The 19,387-nt window shown below is 45.0% G+C and overlaps 1 protein-coding gene and 1 long non-coding RNA gene across 2 annotated transcripts in view; both read left to right on the top strand.

The window, feature by feature from the left end:
- Nucleotides 1-8,048: 8,048 nt before the first annotated feature.
- The window catches only part of RPS27L (ribosomal protein S27 like), a 91,761-nt gene continuing 80,422 nt past the window's right edge, over nt 8,049-19,387 (top strand). Inside the window, exon 1 of the mRNA XM_085643671.1 lies at nt 8,049-8,361. Within this exon, the coding sequence (XP_085499797.1) occupies nt 8,356-8,361 (6 nt within the window). The 5' untranslated portion in view covers nt 8,049-8,355. The remainder of the gene's footprint in view (nt 8,362-19,387) is intronic.
- LOC146859929 (uncharacterized) overlaps nt 16,042-19,387 on the top strand; it is a 37,587-nt gene continuing 34,241 nt past the window's right edge. The window contains exons 1-2 of the long non-coding RNA XR_014978744.1: nt 16,042-16,102; nt 16,196-16,254. This is a non-coding gene — a long non-coding RNA (uncharacterized LOC146859929). The remainder of the gene's footprint in view (nt 16,103-16,195; nt 16,255-19,387) is intronic.

Raw genomic sequence — 19,387 nt, 5'->3', positions numbered from 1 at the left:
GTTTATTCCTTGTATTATTTTTGCCTTCATTAAAATAACTAAACCTTCACAAGTGGTTGCGTTCTCATTATCGTGTCTGTTAAACGATCCTGAGACGTTCAGGGCGTTACATTCATATAGTTACTCTCACAATCACTGACTCTTATATATACTTATTTATATACACCAACACTCACATTCAAGGCCTTTTATTTTTTTACTTTGTTGAAGATGTACAACTAAAACATATATTCGCTCACCAACACACAAATAAATACACTCAGTCACCCAAACAACTGTTTCCACATGCACTCTTAAACCTATACTCCTAGTCAATCAACCATTCACACATCTATGCATAGTTACACACACCCCATCCAACCACACACAAACTCAGTGTCCCATACAAATACTCACCCAACTAATCAATAACTAATATACACACTCATGTAGTTAGTTACCAACTGATGCAGCATGTTATATAACAACAGAGACAGTGATGCACACATTCACATAGTTTAGTTACTAATCCATGTATTAAGTGAGACACTTTTAATTACTCACTTAAACCGACAGTCTTACAGCTACTAAATCCTCCATCCAGACAGTTAGATATCCACTCAATCTTCAATACAGACTGGTATATATATATAATACATATTTAAATTTCAAACTAAACCACATTCACTGGATGATGTCATCAGTGATGTCATCAGTGATGTCATTTGAGATGTCATCAGTGATGTCACTGACCATGTCATGAATAATGTAATATGTGACATCATCACCAGTGCATTGCGGGCGCGCGAATTATAGTTAGCAGAACTAATTATAACGGAGGAATTTCTATGGTTTTGTACGAGTGAAATGTCCAGCTAACTATAACACCCCTGAAACCTATGGTTTTTACCAAGGGAGGGTTCACTCCTTGATCCAGCATGGATTTCAACAGGTCCATAGGTACCCCATTTGGGCTTGCGCTTTCCCACTCTTGCTTTGTTGGATGGCCATTCCACTTCCTGCAATGTTAGTAAAAGGGGAGAAGAATATGCGCGTTTCGGAGTGGTATCAGAGACCCACGATTCCTTCGTCAGGGCGCAAAAACATTAATCAATCAAGGGAAGGTCAGAGTTATTCAAGACTCATCCAAACAGATTTTTTTTATATATGATGTAGACAAGGGCTCAATGTGATAATAAGGAGGGACTTTAGATACAATCTATGGAGACAATGAGAACATAATTTATTCTTATTTGTAATTTAATATGTGTATATATGTGTATATACATTTCGTATTAAACAAGGAGCTTTGGCAGAAGTAGAAGAAAGAAGAGTGAGAAGATGATAATATGATAGTATAGAAGATTTCACTCCGAAACGCGCGTCGGTGCTTTGTTCTTTCGCTTGTTTTTATTTGTATATATTTATGAAATGTACCATAACATGTTTTTATAAGTCAAACGATGTTGTTCAGTATGTTTGTAGGTGAGGTATGACTGATTGGTTGAGTGTTTGTCTTTGTTAGAATGTACATACGAGACAGTCTGTTCATGTTTACTAGCAATCACAAGAAGAACTCCACAAAAGTGTGGAGGGGGGAACGGGAGGCACGGGGTGCTAGGAGCTAGCGGCCTCCAATACTACTATTGACCACAGGAAGCTGCTCCTAGAGTGATGTGACCTTACTACAGTTGTGAATAGATAGTGAGTGTGGACATCTCACAAAAAGTGACGGACTGGCCTCACACACCACCTGGTGTCATGCTTCATCATCGGCCAGTCCTCGCCCTCCAAAACCTTCGTTTGATGGAGGGCGGGCATACACCTGGAGACAGGGATGCACTTCTAAACTAAAGAGTGGGGCCCATGGGGTAGAACGTGAAGTTAAAAATCATTATAGTTACCACAAATATTTTAATGTGATCAGTAACTATATGATGCTAAAAACAAAATAGCGGCAGGTGGGGTATTAGGTGTCCCCTAGCCGTCTAGTGAAGGTCACTAGACTGTAGTCACTGCAATACCTTAAAGTATCACAGAGTAGAGATGCTCCCTCCCTAGCAAATTAAAGCTGTGAAATTCTAGGCACTACATAAAGTTGATTCCCAGTCTATTTAGCATGCAATGAGAACATATTTTTATTCATGAATATGAATTGTGTCATAGATAGAGTATTGTGACATAGAAAATAAAATGAAATAAATTGATGTTCATGTGTTACATAGAGCTCCACGCTAATGTTTTTAACACATAAATACTGTATATAAGAGTTGTAAATTTATATTTGTAAATAGTGTTTTTATACATTGCTTTTTAGCCCTGAAGAAGTCCCATGAGGGATGAAACGCGTTGGCAAAGCAATCATTTTTTGGTGTTAAAGGAAGATACTTGCACTTCAATAAAGAATGGAATAAAAGCTACAATCAAGACTTACGTCATTTTTAGACAAATGCATGCATGGGAAGTCCAATAACTGTGTTTTTGTAATGTTGCGATCAGAATAAGCCATATTATATTGGGAAATATGAAATATACATTTCTCGGGTGCAGGATCAGTGTATAGTTTGGTAACGGTGGTTCTTTACCACTAAATGGGGTGTATGTGGGTCACACCCTAGATCTTACTGCACCGAGGTTTAATAGTAATACATCAGGCAGATTTATTGGTGACGTTTGGTGCTTGGTTCCTTAAAAGCTCTGACCCTGTCCTTTGGTTAATATAGAAGAGCCAATTCTTGAGTAGTTTTCTGAAGATAAGGTGGTTGTCGGTGGATCTTATGTTAGGGGGTAAAGAGTTCCATAGTTTGCCTGCTTGAACAGAGAAGGATGTGCCTCCCGTGTTTTTTTTTCTTGTATCTTGGGATTTTGACGTGAGATGCCCCTTTAGAGCATAAGTTCCTTTGTTAAATGTGTTTGGTGATTTTATTCCTGATGAAGAGTGGTCCCATTCCATGTATTGCTTTGTGGGTGATACAAAGTAGCTTGAACGTGGAACTTCTGGCAAAATTGCACGCGGCGATGACTTGGGCTTTTGGCGGCAATCTGAGCAGAGGTAACCATATAGGCATACGGGCGGTGCTAGAACCTTGACGCAGTCTTGATATCAGGAACCCTGAATGTCGGAATTTCCAAATCCATAATTTCCCCATCCTATGCAGCAGTCGGATGGATGATAAGCTGCAATTGTGTTCTACTGGAGGGCAACATTAAATTTCGAGCAGAAGCAAAGGCTGGGACTTTTTTATCAAGGCCGAGGTGGCCGCTATATATCAGGCGCTGGTGTCCCATACTACAATAATTGAGAGATAGAAAATGGAATAATTGGGACCCACAGCACTGAAGATACCATTTTAATCGAAGGGAAGCTCCCTCGCCCTAAATTTTAAAGAACGGGAGTTTAAAAGTTTACAGTCTTGAAAAAGAAGGCATTATTTGATTAGCCCTTCGAAACGCGTTGATGCTCTCAAAATAGCCACAAATGTGTTTGTATATGAAATGATGGTAGACATTGATGTTTTATATAAATACACAACCGAGGTGGTCTAACTTTCTGTCTTGATTGTGGTAATCAATGACAAATGTTATTGTCTATTGTTGTTCTATATATAAAAACTCTTGTATATAGACTGTGGTATGTTGATGATACATTGGTTTTAAATATTGAATGTAATAAGGTCTTTTATCCAATTGTTTTTTTGATGAAATATACTGTAAAAAAAATATTTTAATAAACTTAAGCCATAAATACACCTACGACGAGTCCTTGTGCCAAGACACAACCGATTGTGAGCGGTTCCTCAGAGTGGTCCTGAGTGAGTGGTTTGTATATGATGAATGCAAGTTGAGGCAGTGACTTTTAACTCCTCCCAGAGGACAATTCCATATATAGTTTTGTGTACGAACCCTAGTCCTTTGGGTTACCAAGGGTTCCTCTCTTTGTTTATATATAACCGGTAACCAATGCAGGGCTTTTAAGGCAGGTGAGATGTGGTCTCGAGGTTTGATAGGCCAGAGTAGTCTTGCAGCCGAGTTCTGAATCCGTTGTTGTCTTTTCATGGTCGTTAAAGGTGATCCGTTGTGGAGGCTATTGGCGTAATCGAGTTTGGACAGAACAACAAGTGTTCTGGCGAGAAGCCAAGGACTGGTTGGATATTTCTTACCATTAACTTTGTGGCTCAGAACTCATATTTGCTTGCTTTCTATTTGCTGGCTGTATTTGTTTTAGGCTGCCCAGCTTGAGCTCGTCTCTTTCGTTGCCCAAACCCTATTTACTGTATTCTTCCACCAGTACTGGAACTTTTCGTAAGCAGGATTTTAAATATTGCTCTTATCTTGTCACATTTGCTGTACATCCAATGACAGAGGTCAAATGTCAGGCCCTGTCTTCCAGGAAGCTTGGTGTTTACTTTTCTTTCTCTGACTTCAAGGTGAAAGGATTTATGTGACAATCATGCTGGCTATGGGGGTTTGCTTGAGGAAGGTTGTATGATGAATTATTTTTCTAGCACACTGCAAAATTGAAATTTCTGTTAATGAACTGTGCAGATATTTCAGAATATATCAGAACTCGAAAAAGCACAAATTAAGCATATTTTTGGGTAATTCTGAAGTGTGGTGGAAACAAATATTTTAATACGATTAAAACAAATCAATACACTAGGTGATAACATTTCCACAAATTATCATTTGTGCACCGTATAGTTCTATTAGTAAAACTGTATGTCTGTGCAAATGTAATGGTCATTTGAAATGAAGATATGTTGTCTTTAATGGCAGAGCACTCTCACACCATGCATGCTCCACTTTACTCCTCTCTACTATGCACCACTCCACACTACGCCACTCCACTCCCTACTACGTCACTGCACTCTGCTCTGCATTACTCCACTCTATGCCACTTCAATCCACGCCTCTCTACTCTACATTAATCTACTCTATACCAATGCACTCTACCCAATACTACTCTACTGTGCACCACTGCACTCTACACCACTCCACTCTATGCCACTACAATCTACAATCAATCAATCAATCAATCAGGGAATTGTAAGCGCGCTACTCACCTGTGAGGGTCTACACCACTCTAATCCAAACCACTGCACTCCACAGCAATGCACTCAACACCACTTTACTGAAACCAATGCACTCTAAGCCAACTACTCTGCATCACTGAACTCTACGCCACTGTACTCTACAACACTCTACGCCACTGCACGCTGCACCACTCTATTCTACTCTGCACCACTGTACTCTATGTCACTCTACTCTGCAGCACTCTACAGTGAACCTGTTTGACAATCAAATGCTGCAATAAACAACTGAAAGAAGACTAATCAATGTTTGAAAAGGGCCTTCCACTGCACAGTAATATGTGTTGCTACGGTTTTAGTAACTTGTGATCCATTTGAGCTAAAAACATTCTGTTTTTGTTGAAAGCTGCAGATTATGCTGCAGATGATGGATTGTGTGGCAAATGGATCTAATCCATTTTTATGTCAAAAATGCAGCAGCATCGAGCTAACTTTTTATTAATGCCTTCTAGTGACATAGAATCTGCTCAGACTGCCCAGCGCATAACCTTACACTTTAGTATCCTTGTGGCTTGGGGTCCGACTTGTCTATACTGTCCCGGAAACTGGCTTAGTCTTCTCTGCCTCCCTAGTTATCTCACTCCCCACCAGGATTAGTGCCTCACATACCCTGCCTGTCCCACAACCCTGCCTAGTGCAGCATAGGGCAGATTCAGACATCCACAGGGTTGTGATAAGAGCTTCTGACAGAAGTCTGGTGTTCATGCGCAGGGTGGAGTCAAATGTCTTTGATTCACTCCCAGCCTCTAGCGGAGGAACTCCTCTCTATTCTTCTCTGAACCACTCTACTGTAGTGCACGCTACCCCACTCTACTATGCATCACTGCACTTTACACCACTCTAGTCTATGACACTCTACTTTGCAACACTTCACTCTATGCCGCTACTCTATGCCACCGTACTTTACACCACTAGAGTACTCTACTCTGAAACAAATCACTCTATGTCAATGCACTTTGGGACACTCTAATCCACTGTGCGCCACTCCACTCTATGCCACTGCACTCTACGCCACTACTCTTTGCCACTGCGCCCTGCACTACTCTACTCTACACCACTTCATTGTACTCTGAAACAATCTACTCTATTCCACTGCCTCTTCTACTTTCTGTGTCATTTCACTCAATACCACTGCACTCTAAGCTGCGCCATTCTACACCGCTCTACTCTACTCCACATCACTTAACTCTAAACCACTACACTCTATGCCAATGCACACAGCACTACTTTATTCAAAGCCACTGTACTCTACTCCAATCACTCTGCACCACTGCACTCTACACCACTCTGTTCTACTCTGCACCACTGCACTCTACGCAACCCTACTCTGTACCACTGCACTGTATGACACTCTACTCTGCAAGACTGCCCTCTCTGCCACTGAACTCAATGCCACTCTACCCTACACCACTACATTATACTAACTGTATACTTGCCACTGCACGCTACCTCACTCTACACTGTTGCTCTCTATGTCACTACACTTCACACCATTCTATTCAACTGCTCTCTGCACCACTCTACTTTGCACCACTCTACTCTATGCCAATGCACTCTACACCACTGCACCCTCCTCTGCACCACTCATCTATGCCTCTCTACTGAATTCTACACCAAAGCACTCCATGACACAACACTCTGTATCACTCCTCGCCACTCTAATCTATTCTGTGCCGCTGCACTCTACACCACTTTACGCCACTTCACTCTACGCTGCTCTACTCAACAACTGTGTACTCTACCCTCCACTACTCCACTCTATGCCACTTCACTTTACTTTTAAACAATCTATTCTAAACTACAGCACTTTACGCCACTTTTCTCAAAACCAATGCACTCTATTCCACTGCACTCTATGTCAACCTACTCTGCACCACTGTACTTTATGCCACTTCACACTAGGGCACTCTACTCTATTCTACGACACTCCACTGCACGATACTCTACTTTATAATGCTTTACTCCATTGAAGTCTACTCCACTCTATACCACGCTACAATACTGCAGCACTCTACGACGCTCTATGCAACCTCCATACCACTTTACTTCACTCTCTACAATACTACTCCACTTTGCTACTCAATTCTACTTCATTTCACTCTATGAAATTCCATAATATTCGACTCTACAACACTATTCCACTCTATGCCATTCCAGTCTCTTACACTACTCCGCTCTGTGCCACTCCTCTCTACGACAGTGTACTCTGCTTTATGGCATTGTACTCTACAACACTCTACGCAACACCCTCTAAGCCACACCACTGTGCTCTACACCACTCCATGAAACTCTATGCTACTCCACTCTGCCACTCAACTCTACTTCACTCTACGCTCTTCCACTCTATGACACTCTACTCCCTCCAAGACACTCTGACACTCCACTCCATGCCACTCAACAATACACCATTCCATAACACTCCACTCTACTTTACGACACTCCACACCACTTTGCTTTACCCCACTGACTTTTAGCAATGCTGAACAGCAGTCACGCTGGTGTACAGCATGGCTAAAACATTGGCAAAGCCAATAGCTATTGTATGGAGGCAAGACTTATTGGCTTTGCCACTGCTTGTTTTTTAAATACAAGAGATTTCGTAAGTGTTGTGCGGGCGTAACCTAAACAAGCGCTATGACGCAGCAAACGTTTACCACGCGGCTGTTCAGCATGGCAATAAATAAAGCCAATAGTCTTTGAGGAAGCCTCTGACTCGACTGAGGTTGGCGCTGTGGGCCGGCTTGAGGAGGGCTGGCCTTGACTCAAAGAAACGAGGCACTGAGGGCCATTTGGGGGCAGACTGACCCTGGCTGTGGACTTGCTGCCCGAGGGCAGCCTCGACGGGGGCTGGTCCTGAGTCCGAGGGCTGGCTCTGAGGATGTCCTTAACGCCTTGCGGGTGGTACTAAGGGCTGTCTGCCAGATGGGGTTGGGAGGAGTTACTAAGGGCCGCCTTAGAGGGGGCAGGCCCTGGCGCCGGAGAATGTCCCAGAAGTCTGACCAGGGTGCGCACTGGTTTCGGATCCGGGGCCTGGCTGGTAGTTACGGCACCCAGAGGTGTACCTTGGCAGGGGCTTACACTGAGACTGGCCCCAGCTCTGGGGGTAGAGTATGAGGGGGCGGTATCACTGAGGGCTGGCCCTGCATCCGAGGGCTGGCTCCAGGGGGCGGCGCTCTCTGTGTACACATTGCTCGGTTTCCCGTGTGATTTAGAAGCTCCGCCTGCACTGCTTTGTGTCGCATTCACTGACATACCCAGCGCCTGGAAGCACAGCCGCCTGAAAGACATGCCCGTGAGTGACGAGGGGGAGGGGGTATATTTGGGAGGAAATGGAGGGGAGTGCAAATGAGGCATCATCGACTTGAAGAATTAGGGGTCGGGAGTGTGGCTGTGCCTTCGCAGGGCTGTTATGGCACCCCACGCTGCTTGACTTTTCCTCCACATTTGCCTGTCCGGTGACCCTCACAATTCGATGCTCGCCCTCCTCTGAGCCGACACCTGCCCCTTTCACAGGAGACCCCCTTCTCCACTCGCACTGGTTTATACATATTACCGTTTTTTGAATACCTAAAATGGACATGTGCCAACTTTCTATAAACTTAGTCCTTCAGAAAAAGCCCCTCATTCTAAAACAAGTCGATTCCTCAGTACGATTGTTCGGTTTTATTTTCTGATCCAAAACATTCCTCTTGGCTGAATATCAACAAATATCTGGACACACAGTCCCTGAACACGCCCCTCTGTGCTGCCTCAACGATCTCACGCGGAGTCCCGAAAAATGGCCCCCACACTACCTCACACCCATACCCCGACATGTCTTCCTCAAACTGCCCCCCTTCCCTGCGCAACAGGTAGCCTTCCCCTGGCCCTCACAACGCGCCCCCGCATCCAGTCACAGCAGTCCAATGTTCTGTCCCATTCTCCTCAGGGCCTCTTCTGAAAACCCTAACACTGGACTTGCACCCATCCCTGGCGCGAGGCACACCACCAAAGGCCTCACACTGGGCCCCGTATGTGGAAATTTATGTGGAAATTCGTGCCCTCAGCTGTTTTTTTTCCTCCAAGTTCGCGGACGATTGTTATACACCGTTTTACAACGCACATAGAAAGCAGCTCCCGGGCATGTCTGGACATCTTCCTGCCCATAAGAACATGTGCCCGGAGAGCCATCTCTTGTCAAGTCCCATTCATGGTGTACAGGTTTGCGGTGAGAACTGAGCCCCCCCCCCCCCCCTCCTCCTTCACGTGGCGTGCAGGAGAGAGCCGAGGCCCGATTATTGTGGGGTATGGACAGGGTCTCTGGAATTATGCAGCACGAGAGGACCACATTTTGCGGCAGAGTTGGCTGTTATGCGGTATAATTAGTCACATTTTGTGATGGGATTACTTAATTATTTTGTCCCTTTTACAAATGTTAACGCCGCCTAGCCAAAAATTTCACCACAGTAAGTTTGACAACCAAATGCTGCAATATGCAACTGAAAGAAGACAAGTAAACTTTTGCGAAGGGCCTTTCTCTGCGCAGCAGCGTGTGGCTACGTTTTTTTTAGTAATGTATGGTCCGTTTGAGCTAGTGATTGTTTTTGTTAAAATCTACAGTTTATGCTGCAGATGATGGATTATGGGGCAAATGCGTAATCCATATGTATGCGGAAAACGCCGCGGCCGCAGATTCGAGCTGGCTCTATAATGCTTTCTAGTAACATGGAATCTGCCCTGACCGTCCAGCGCTTAACCGTGCACTGTGATCCTCGTGGCTTGCGGTTCCGCCATGTCCAAACTGTCCCGGAAGTTGGTTTAATCTTTCTCTCTCCCTGGTTATCTCCCCCCTACCAGGATTAGTGCCCCTCATACCCTGCCCATCACGCACCCCCGCCTAGTGCTGCATGCGGCGGATTCGGACTCCCTTCCACCCCTCCTTAGGGTCGCGCGCTCCGCTCCTGACGGGAGTCTGGTGGTGGTGTGCTCATGCACAGGGTGGAGTCACGCGCCTTTGGCTCACTCCCAGCCTCTCGCCGAGGAATGGAGCACGCAGCTCTCTAATAACAGCTGCTGGGAGTCTTGTTTAGCGAAAACTACAGCAGGGCATTCCCACAGATAAAGGGGAAACGTCCAGGAAGTGAACCTCAGTTATTTATTACGCTAAAAAGCCTCCATCGTAAAATAGGATTTTTTTAAAGCCACGTTATCAGCATTTGGAGAAAACACTGTCACAATGCGGCACCGCAGCACTTCCTGAGTACGGATTATGTACATATGGATTTATTTTTTTATTTGCATGTTTTGTGTGGCCACTGAAGATTGGGTTGTTCATGGTTTTGTTTCATTTTGGTTTGTATTAGTGACGCAATGTTTCTGACCTGGAAGCATTCTGTATTTGAATGATTTTGCCAAAATGACATTGACGTTTATTTGGCAGGGGTGACGTGGCTGCCTTCAGCACTATGGACAGGTGCAGCACCGAGGCTGGGACTGCACAGCGCCTCATAGCCTCTTTGAGCAGGTTGGCACCTGTGCACTTGTCTAGAGCAATAGTTAGGCTGCCTCAGAATACCACCGTGACCTACTAGGCACAGCATCTTGTGTATTTACACACTCATTTACATTCCTCCCAGGGAGTTCACCCCCCACCCCCCTCTCCAGGAATCTGCTTGTAACCTTCATATCACTCGCGCCATTAGTGTACATGGTCAGTGAGCATTGACAACTTGTACTAGTCTGCATGCTGGATCCAGTGTGCAGGGAACGGAAGGCTGTACTTGCTGCCTTCTGTGGAAGTGAAGCTTGCTTTGCTACTGCTATGGTATACCTGTTCTGCGAGGAAGCATAGCTTGCATTGTTGCTGCCTGATTTGTGTGTGCCTTGCATACATGGCAACATTTTAGAAGAGGAAAGTGGGAGATTTACAAAAAATAATCGGCTGACTGTATTTCCCCATCGACTTATGTTGAGGCCAGAATCAGGTTTATTGTCAGATATGGGACTTGCAACTGTGCTGTTGTGGGATCGGATATAAGAAATGCAAATATAATTTTTTTTCCTTGGCCTGTAAGGACAGGGATAAAGCGCTATGGCAGGCAGAGAGAGGGTAACAATGGCGAAGCGTGGACTTTCGGGGAGAGCGCCATTAGGACACGACACCCCGGGTCCTGGCCACGCCTCCCTAACTCTAGGGCCTTGGATTGGTGACGGCGCCTGGCAATGGATCTCTTCCGGGTAAGGCTGATGTCACTTCTGCCGGTGCCAATAGGAGGGGGCCTATCTAGGGCGGGCGGCCCAGGCCCTTGTCTCTTTCCTTCGGTGCTGGCACCGCGACCTGAGGAGCTTCGTCGCTTCTCCCACCCGCCCATCCCTTGGAGGTAGAGGTTAGGAAAGCATGGCGGTAAGGAGGCTTCCTAGATCGACTCACATCGTTAAGGGGAGTCCTCCTGCTTAATCCCTAGGCCAGCATTGAGGGGGAGAGACGGTAATCTCACCCCAGAGAGAATGGGTACACCGGCTGGGGGGGCGAGGGCACCAGGATACAAACTAGAGCATGGGACTGTTGCCCCTGGTTATACCCTACGAGTACCCCCTTTGGGACAGCCTGGTGATGGAGAGGTGGACCCCTATGGTTGCGGACAAGAAGCAGATGGCAGGGGCTCACCTCTCAAGGATGCAGGTGGGTTACATCTGCGTGGTTTTCATTTGGGGGGAGTGCGCCTTGAAGACCCCTTGGTGCTGGGGTGATAATTTACATGTTTTTTCTGTATAGAATTAGATTTGGTCAAATTTTGGTTTGATGAAGAACTAGCTTGTAAATATTCATTTGATAATGTTTTAACGGCAATGTCATTTGGAAATTAGAATATGCAAAGGAAATGTATTGTGTTTATTGGTCGAGATTATTTGTAATAAACATGGCCTCTTTTACCCACAATGCTTGATGACATTTCATTGGTTTGTGGAACTGATGGAGGTGGGGCAGGGACAACCTGGGGGTCCGGGTCCTAAGGAGCAGGTTACTGGCAGTGCATACTCTGAGTCACACAAGACAAGTCCCTGTCGCCAAAAGCCTGCAGAGGATTCAGGTTTTTAGGTCTCGCCTGAGCCAGCGCCTGCGTTGCTCTGGCGAAACTTTTAGTAAGTGGGCTTCAAAAAGCCGACCACAACTTTGTGTGGCCTAGAGCGTGTGGTTACATGCACAGTTACGAGCACAGGCGCCATCTGGCTTTCCTCTCTCGTAATGGCTCATTAAGTGCATCGCTCGCGGGCACCCTTACAGATCGCGTCACGTTCACGGCCGCGCGGCCAATGCTTGTTTAAGCTGCAACGCTGTTGCGATACTTATTCCTTCTGCCATTTTACATCCTCTTTCTAAATTCAGACAAAAGTGGCATCTATTAGCACTCACTGTTCCTTCGTGTCTGCTATCCCACTATTGTCGTTTTCTACATTTATAAAGACAGACATTCTTTCGTGTCTAGCTCATCTTGGATTTCCACATGACCAAAACGTGTTGTTTTCCTTTGACGATGTCATGTGAGTCACGGGCTCAGCACGAGTTGTCACACGCTCTTGTTTCCTGGTTTCCACAAATTGGCCACAAGACTTTTATTGTGTTCAGCCTTTTACTTAAGAGGCGCCCCACTGCTGAAGACTTGACAAACAAAACATGCTCTCCTTGCTTTGCCTTAGAGTAAAGTTATTAATGGGATGTGACCGTGCCCAGAGGAAGGTTACAGCAGATTATGCGCACAGCATTTCCTTTTAGCTGGTCCGCCACACACTTCCGAGTACAGAGTGCCTGATTTGTTCTCGGTCACATTCCTCAGACCACGCGCCCGTGTCCTGGTGCAGCCCACCTGTCGGGGCCTTACTGAGAAGCGCACAAAATGACTGTGTGTGTTTCTTCCAAATAATCATCACACAACACAACTCTGCAACCACGTGCTCTCATTGTTCTCTTGCAGGAACAGCCAACTGTCCCCATTCACTAGAATTCTATCCGTTCAATAGATTCTATTGTCTCTAACATAACAGATGTGTATATTTCAATTCACACATATATTGGAAAATACTTTTTGAAAAGTTAGAAATTAAACAACAAATCAATGCATGCATAGTGAATACAATATTTCAATTGAGCAATATCTGTAGTGAAATCGGTCAGAGTCCAGCTGTAATGGGGCCAATAGTCCACATTCCATTACATACAATTCCTATCAAGTCAATAGAAACAAGCATTTGCAATGCAATAGGTCTCGCAATTGCTAGAGTTTAAGCTATTTGCATTGTAAGTGACAGTGCCTTTTATTTATGTTTTAAAAACCAACACATAAATAAACTGGATTGTCGTTTAACAATGACAATAGCTCAAAGTCTCGCAAATGTGAGACCTATTGCATTGCAAATGCTTGTTGGATATAGGAATCAGAAGGCGGGAGACTAGCCTTGAAATCGGTAGTCTCCCGCCCTAATCGGGAGGGCTGGCTTGTATAGTCTTGTGATGGGGAAAGCCTATGCTGCTGCTGTCCTACCTGTACTGGTCCCCGGAAGAAGGGAAGCATGCAATGCTTCTGCACAAGGTGTACCTGTTCAATGGAGGGGCGATTCCACTTCTGTTGCTCCATCTTATGAAAAAAGAGAGGATATATTGAACGTGATCCTTCTGTTTTTAATCATATAGTATGGAGACCCCAGTAGCACTCCCACATACAATTTTAATGTGGCTTTAACAGTTTAACCAAGGGAGAATATAAATGGAAGAGGTACATAGACGACGTGTTCGTACTTTGGCAGGGACCTCTTTCCTCACTTTTGGCTTTCAAAAATTGGCTTAACAACTGTGACCCCTTTCTTAACTTCACCTGTGAGTACTCTAAGACTCAGCTACCATTCCTTGACATCTTGATAACCCCGCTTGAGGGTCGCTTGAGTACTGAGCTATACAAGAAACCCATGGCGGTGAACGCTCTCTTGAAGTATGATAGCTTCCACCCACGGGCTTTGCGAGATAATCTGCCCTTTGGCCAGTTTCTGCGCCTCAAAAGGAACTGTTCCTCAACTGACAAGTACAAGGAACACGCCAGTAATCTATCCAGACAACTAGCGGCCAGAGACTATCCCAAACACCTGATCCGCAGAGCGTCCAAACGCGCTGCGAACAATAACCGTGAGGCTCTGTTGGCACCTAAGATCCCCAAGACACCAGAGAACAGACTTACTTGTGTGCACACCTATTGTCAATTTTCCAACCAACTCAAAAAAATCATTCTATCCAATTGGAAGATTCTTAACATAGGTGATGCAGGGCTGCCCAAACCTCTTTTCGCGTTTAAACGCAGCAGTAACATCAGAGACCAGTTGGTACACACTCGTCCACGCACTAACCCCACCTGCACCCAACAAACTCTGTGGGGTCTCCCTCCGGTTGTGGGCCATTATCCATGTGGTTCTTGTGCGGCATGCAGCCACACATCTGTGACCAAAGAAATTGACATTGGCACTGGCAGACCTTGGACTCTTAGAAGCCACAGTAATTGTAACAGTTCAAATCTGATTTATCTGATAACCTGCCCTTGCGGGCTAAGATATATTGGCATGACCACTCGCCGTATTAAAACTCGCATTTTGGAACACAAAAGCACTATACGATGTGGTCGTTCCTCTACTAAACTTACGAACCACTTTTTAGAGGTCAATCATGCTCCCAATGATCTACACTGGACAGTCCTTGACAAACCCTACATACCACCACATCTTACAGATGTCTCTTCTTTTTTATTCAAACGTGAGCAGAGGTGGGTGTATAAATTGAAGACACACGTTCAAGGACTGAACGATGATATTCCTTGGCTATCTTTGTAACACATATGGCTTGATCTCACCAGCTGACCCATGCTTTACACCCCATCCATGGGCATTTTCCATCAAGCATTTTAGTAACTCAACGTTACTACATACATCCCTAGCATGTGCTTTACAGGGATTCTGTGCTCTGGCACGCACACTTTCAGGCTGATGCCACACTACCGACTATTTTTGCTCTCTACACTAATAGTCCTGTTCTGTCCTGCCCTACTTATCGCCAGCTTCACCTTCTTTTTTACTTCCCGGTGAACCGTATGCCATTCCAACCAGCGTCGACCGCGCTGCTGAAACTGATGTCTCACATCAGTTCAGACCCTTTTCATTGAATTGTTAACCATTGAGCGATTCGCGCTCCAAGAGCCAGCGCTGTTTTATCTCATGTGCCTCCGCGTGGATTATGCAGCATTTGTTTATTTCTTTGTTGCCTTTCCAGTTTCTCCACGCCTCTGACTCCTTTTGTCTATCTATTTACCTTGTTAAGGAGCCCCCTACCGCTTCGCTAATTAGTCGCGGCGGACAAACCTTTGATTTTCTGACAGCGTCTTCCGCTACCTGTCAGCTGTATTACAGTCTCCTTGGTTACTGCCACACGAGTGGACTAACACTTCTGATTGGTTCTCCCCCTCAACGGCATGAATAACCTTTCCCCTGATTGGTCCGCAACTGCTGACATTTCTTTTCTTAATCCGCCTCCGCCCAACCTCGCGGGACCTTCGGCTGCAGGCTCATTCCAGCCCGGTTCTCCGACGGAGAGGTGAGATATTTTTTTTGACGCTGGGCACAGATTGTCCCTCCTTTCAGTTCTTTGTCTATTTAATTTATTGTTCTATGAAGGCGACCAACTCCTCACCTTCTAGCGATAAGTTTGGGCTGAGATCGCGACATCCTTTTACACTTGTCTTGACAAGTCCTATTCATTTCACGTTCATACAGGAGGGGTCATGTCTCCCTGACTGGCCTTTCCTGTTGATAAGCAACCATCCTTGCACCCAACAGCATTTCGTGCATACGCTGTTTCTGTCAGTCTCCCTCGTTTTTGGAGGACGTACTCAATTTCATTCACACTCGCTCATGATATGTAAGCTCTCCTTCCTTCAGCAGTCTTACATCTCTTTTTCAGAGCGGTGTTCCTTCCTGAGCGGTTGCCAGGTGGAGGTCCATTTTCCACCCAGTTTACACGGGTGAGTGGTAATTGCTTTTAGTTTACACATTCTTACCTGTCATTACTGAGCAATTATGACCCACTTTCTTACACTGAGCCTTTTTTTGTCTAGGTGATGTTTGTATCGTTGAGGAGACGCACACCCTACAAGCAATTTTGAGGGTGCCCTCTGTATCCTTTGTTACGTCATTTTTCATTCTTGCAGTAGCTTATAAGGTCCTGATGAAAGCCGAGCCAACCTAGGCGCCACGGCTGAAACATGTTGACCACCATCTTGTACATTGCTCCATTGATTACATCGAATTAGTGGGGCTTTCACTTCTTTTAATCTAGCATCGGCACGGCAGTGTCCATGAGAGTCCTCCTGGCCGTCCCGTAACTAGTTTTAAACACACTCCTATTGCACTACTATTTCATCAGCACTGCACCCCCCACTCATACCCAGTTTATATGTGGATTTACTCCACCTTTAGGTGCACAACACAAACAGCAAAACAAAAGCTCTTATCTCTCGTTGAGGGGCTTGCTGCCCCCTGAGAGTTCGAGATTTTTCTTTGGGATGAGAATCCCATGTGATGGGGTTCGTTACCCTGGGTGAGTGAACCACCACGTTTCCAAGGTTTTGGCATTACACCACGTACATTAGACTTTTGTTCCTCATTTCACACACCACCTTTTCACCTTGCCATTTTAGACCTCAGGATTTTCAGTGTCTTTAGTACTTTGTTTGGGGATCCAATCCTGCGCGGTCTTGAAACTTGTTCCCTTTGACCCTCCGGTATTTAACCGTTTTGTAATTAGAATATAAATGTCGACATAAGGGACATAACCTTACCCAAACTATGGAACCCATTTCTAGGAGACTGTACCACCAGAGAACAGTCGTACTCTTAGATGCTTCTTAAATGTGGAACCCCCTGATTTTTTTGAAACCCTGTTTTTTGAGTTTTAATAAAATGCATACAAGCAGTATTAGAGGCATTATCAATATATCAACAAATGACGTATAACTTGCCAAATTGTAGCATAATACATTGCAGTCGGAAATCACAAATGTGGAACTGCCTGATGAAGCATTACCCCTCTTGGTAGGGAAGAATTCATCGTTCTATGTACATGAATGTGTGGCAACTCAATACGTAGTTCGGGTGTTTATTCCATGAGTTTTTTAGTTCTTGTATGTTTATATTTTTATAGAGATTTAACCCCTTGAGTGCCCGCCCTTTCCCCGCCCTGTGCCGGGCGTTGAATTAGCGGGTGGGGTTCATGACGAGATAGTCTCATCATGGGCACAGCGCAACAGCGGCCCATGACGAGACCATCTCGTCATGGGCACTCAATAGGTTATTGTACCGGTCTTGTATGTGTGAGAGAATCGTGTAATTTACCTCTTGCTACCGCCACCTGCCCTTTTCATAGTCTTTGTCTTAGAGAAGATTGCACTGCTGTTGTCCATGTTTTACCTTTGTGTTGTTAAACTCGGTATACAACTTTCTACTACACAACGATTCACATTGTCAGTGCTTGTGTTAATGCATGATGCAACTGAAAGGGTGACCCTTCACAGTATACTAGAGCAGTTTACTTTTAGTTTTACATGTGAAAAACTAAGTGTTCAAAATGGATTGCACAACTTTGAAACGTTTTAAAACATTTCAAAGTGGGAATCACTGTGGTCAAACACAAAAATAAAATATAAGGGGAAAACTCTAAGCATGGACACATGGAAAAAGCTAGGGATCCCATACCCCGCTCAGATGGACGGAGGGGAAAACCCCTACTCCTTCAACATGCTAAAAGCAAAACGCAACCTTCCATAGAACTGTATAACTTCCTTAAAATCAGAACAGCCCTGGACAAAACAACACTCAATAAGCACAAGCCCTCAATTATCCACTACATGGATAATCTCAACCGAGTAGGACATCAGGTATCCCACCTCTACAAACTACTAAGACCTAATGCCTCCAAGCTTAATGACAAAGCAACCACATACTGGGAAAAACAACTTGGCTCCACTCTCAGCGAGAAAGAAAGCCACCTCCTCTGGTCCTCCCTCGCCCATAACAAGATCTCCCTGGTGCTAGCTCAGACCAAATTCTGGCTCCTTCACAAAACTTACTGGACCCTGGCATGCCTGGCGTCCCTAGGGCTGAGGGAAAACGATCCGTGCTGGAACTGCGACAAGGAAAAGGGAGACCTGGCACACTTTATCTACCACTGCCCCATGGTTAAAAAATATTGGGGTAGAATTTTCACCTTTATAAACGAAACAATAGGATGCGCACTCACAGAGGACTTTGCCACACTGACCACCGCATTTATTACTACCGAGCTAGATTCACAACAGGATAGAGACCTACTGGACCTACTGCTGACGGCAGCGGTTAAAATTGTACTCACCAATTGGAAGGATACTTCCAAAGCAACCTTCAAATGCTGGCTCAACTGGGTGACGTTCCTCAGAGGAGAGGACAACACGGCGTTACGTAGCACACCATGGAGACAGCCACATAAGGGGCATGTGGACGTCCCTAGACAAGATACTGGACCCATACAAGCCGCCATGAATAGCCACGATAAAAAGTAGACAAGAGGTTGACAGCCTCACTCCCCACTAGTTTCACAACTCCTCTGAGAGACGATCATTCTCCAGGTGTGCTTCCCTCTTTCCTTCCCATCTTGATCTCCCACTTTTTCCCCCTCTCACTCCCTCCTTCTCCAGGACAGTAGATAGGGGGGGCAACCTTGCAGAAATTGTGTTAACCAACTATGCCAGCAACATAACCAGGTGGGGCTGCTACCCTGTACAGAGAAAGCGATGATTGATCATATGTTTTATGTTTGTACGTATAAAAATACCAATAAAAACATTTATAAAAAAAAATATATAACTGGCACGTGGCTTTATGCCCACTATAACAGATTCAGTCAGTTCTGGCATTTTCGCCAGCAACACTTAGCATTTTGGGTGTTTGAACCCATAATGAATGCATTAAAAGGAGAACTCTAAGCCCCACAATGCAACATGCATCTATCTGAGACTTCAGGGCTGGCTGATATTATGTGTGATCATGCCACTAGCAAACTTGGTAAATAGAAAATAAAACTGAGATGCTGACTTTCTTTTTTTCTTGTAGGCAGTCCAGAATTAACCAAGATAGTGGGTGAGAGCAGAGATAGCTTTTAAATGCTGAGAGCATCTAACAAATGGGTTAACGTTAACACACCTTGAAGAAAGAAACAGCCTGATAACTAAGGCATTCTTTATCAGAACGATGCAGGCAGCAGCTGAAACTGGAAA

This window comes from Triturus cristatus, chromosome 3_1 (assembly GCF_964204655.1).
Source record: "Triturus cristatus chromosome 3_1, aTriCri1.1, whole genome shotgun sequence".
NCBI classification, from domain to species: Eukaryota; Metazoa; Chordata; class Amphibia; order Caudata; family Salamandridae; genus Triturus; species Triturus cristatus.
The sequence above is the reverse complement of the archived record's forward strand: the minus strand, read 5'-3'. Positions and strand labels throughout refer to the sequence as shown.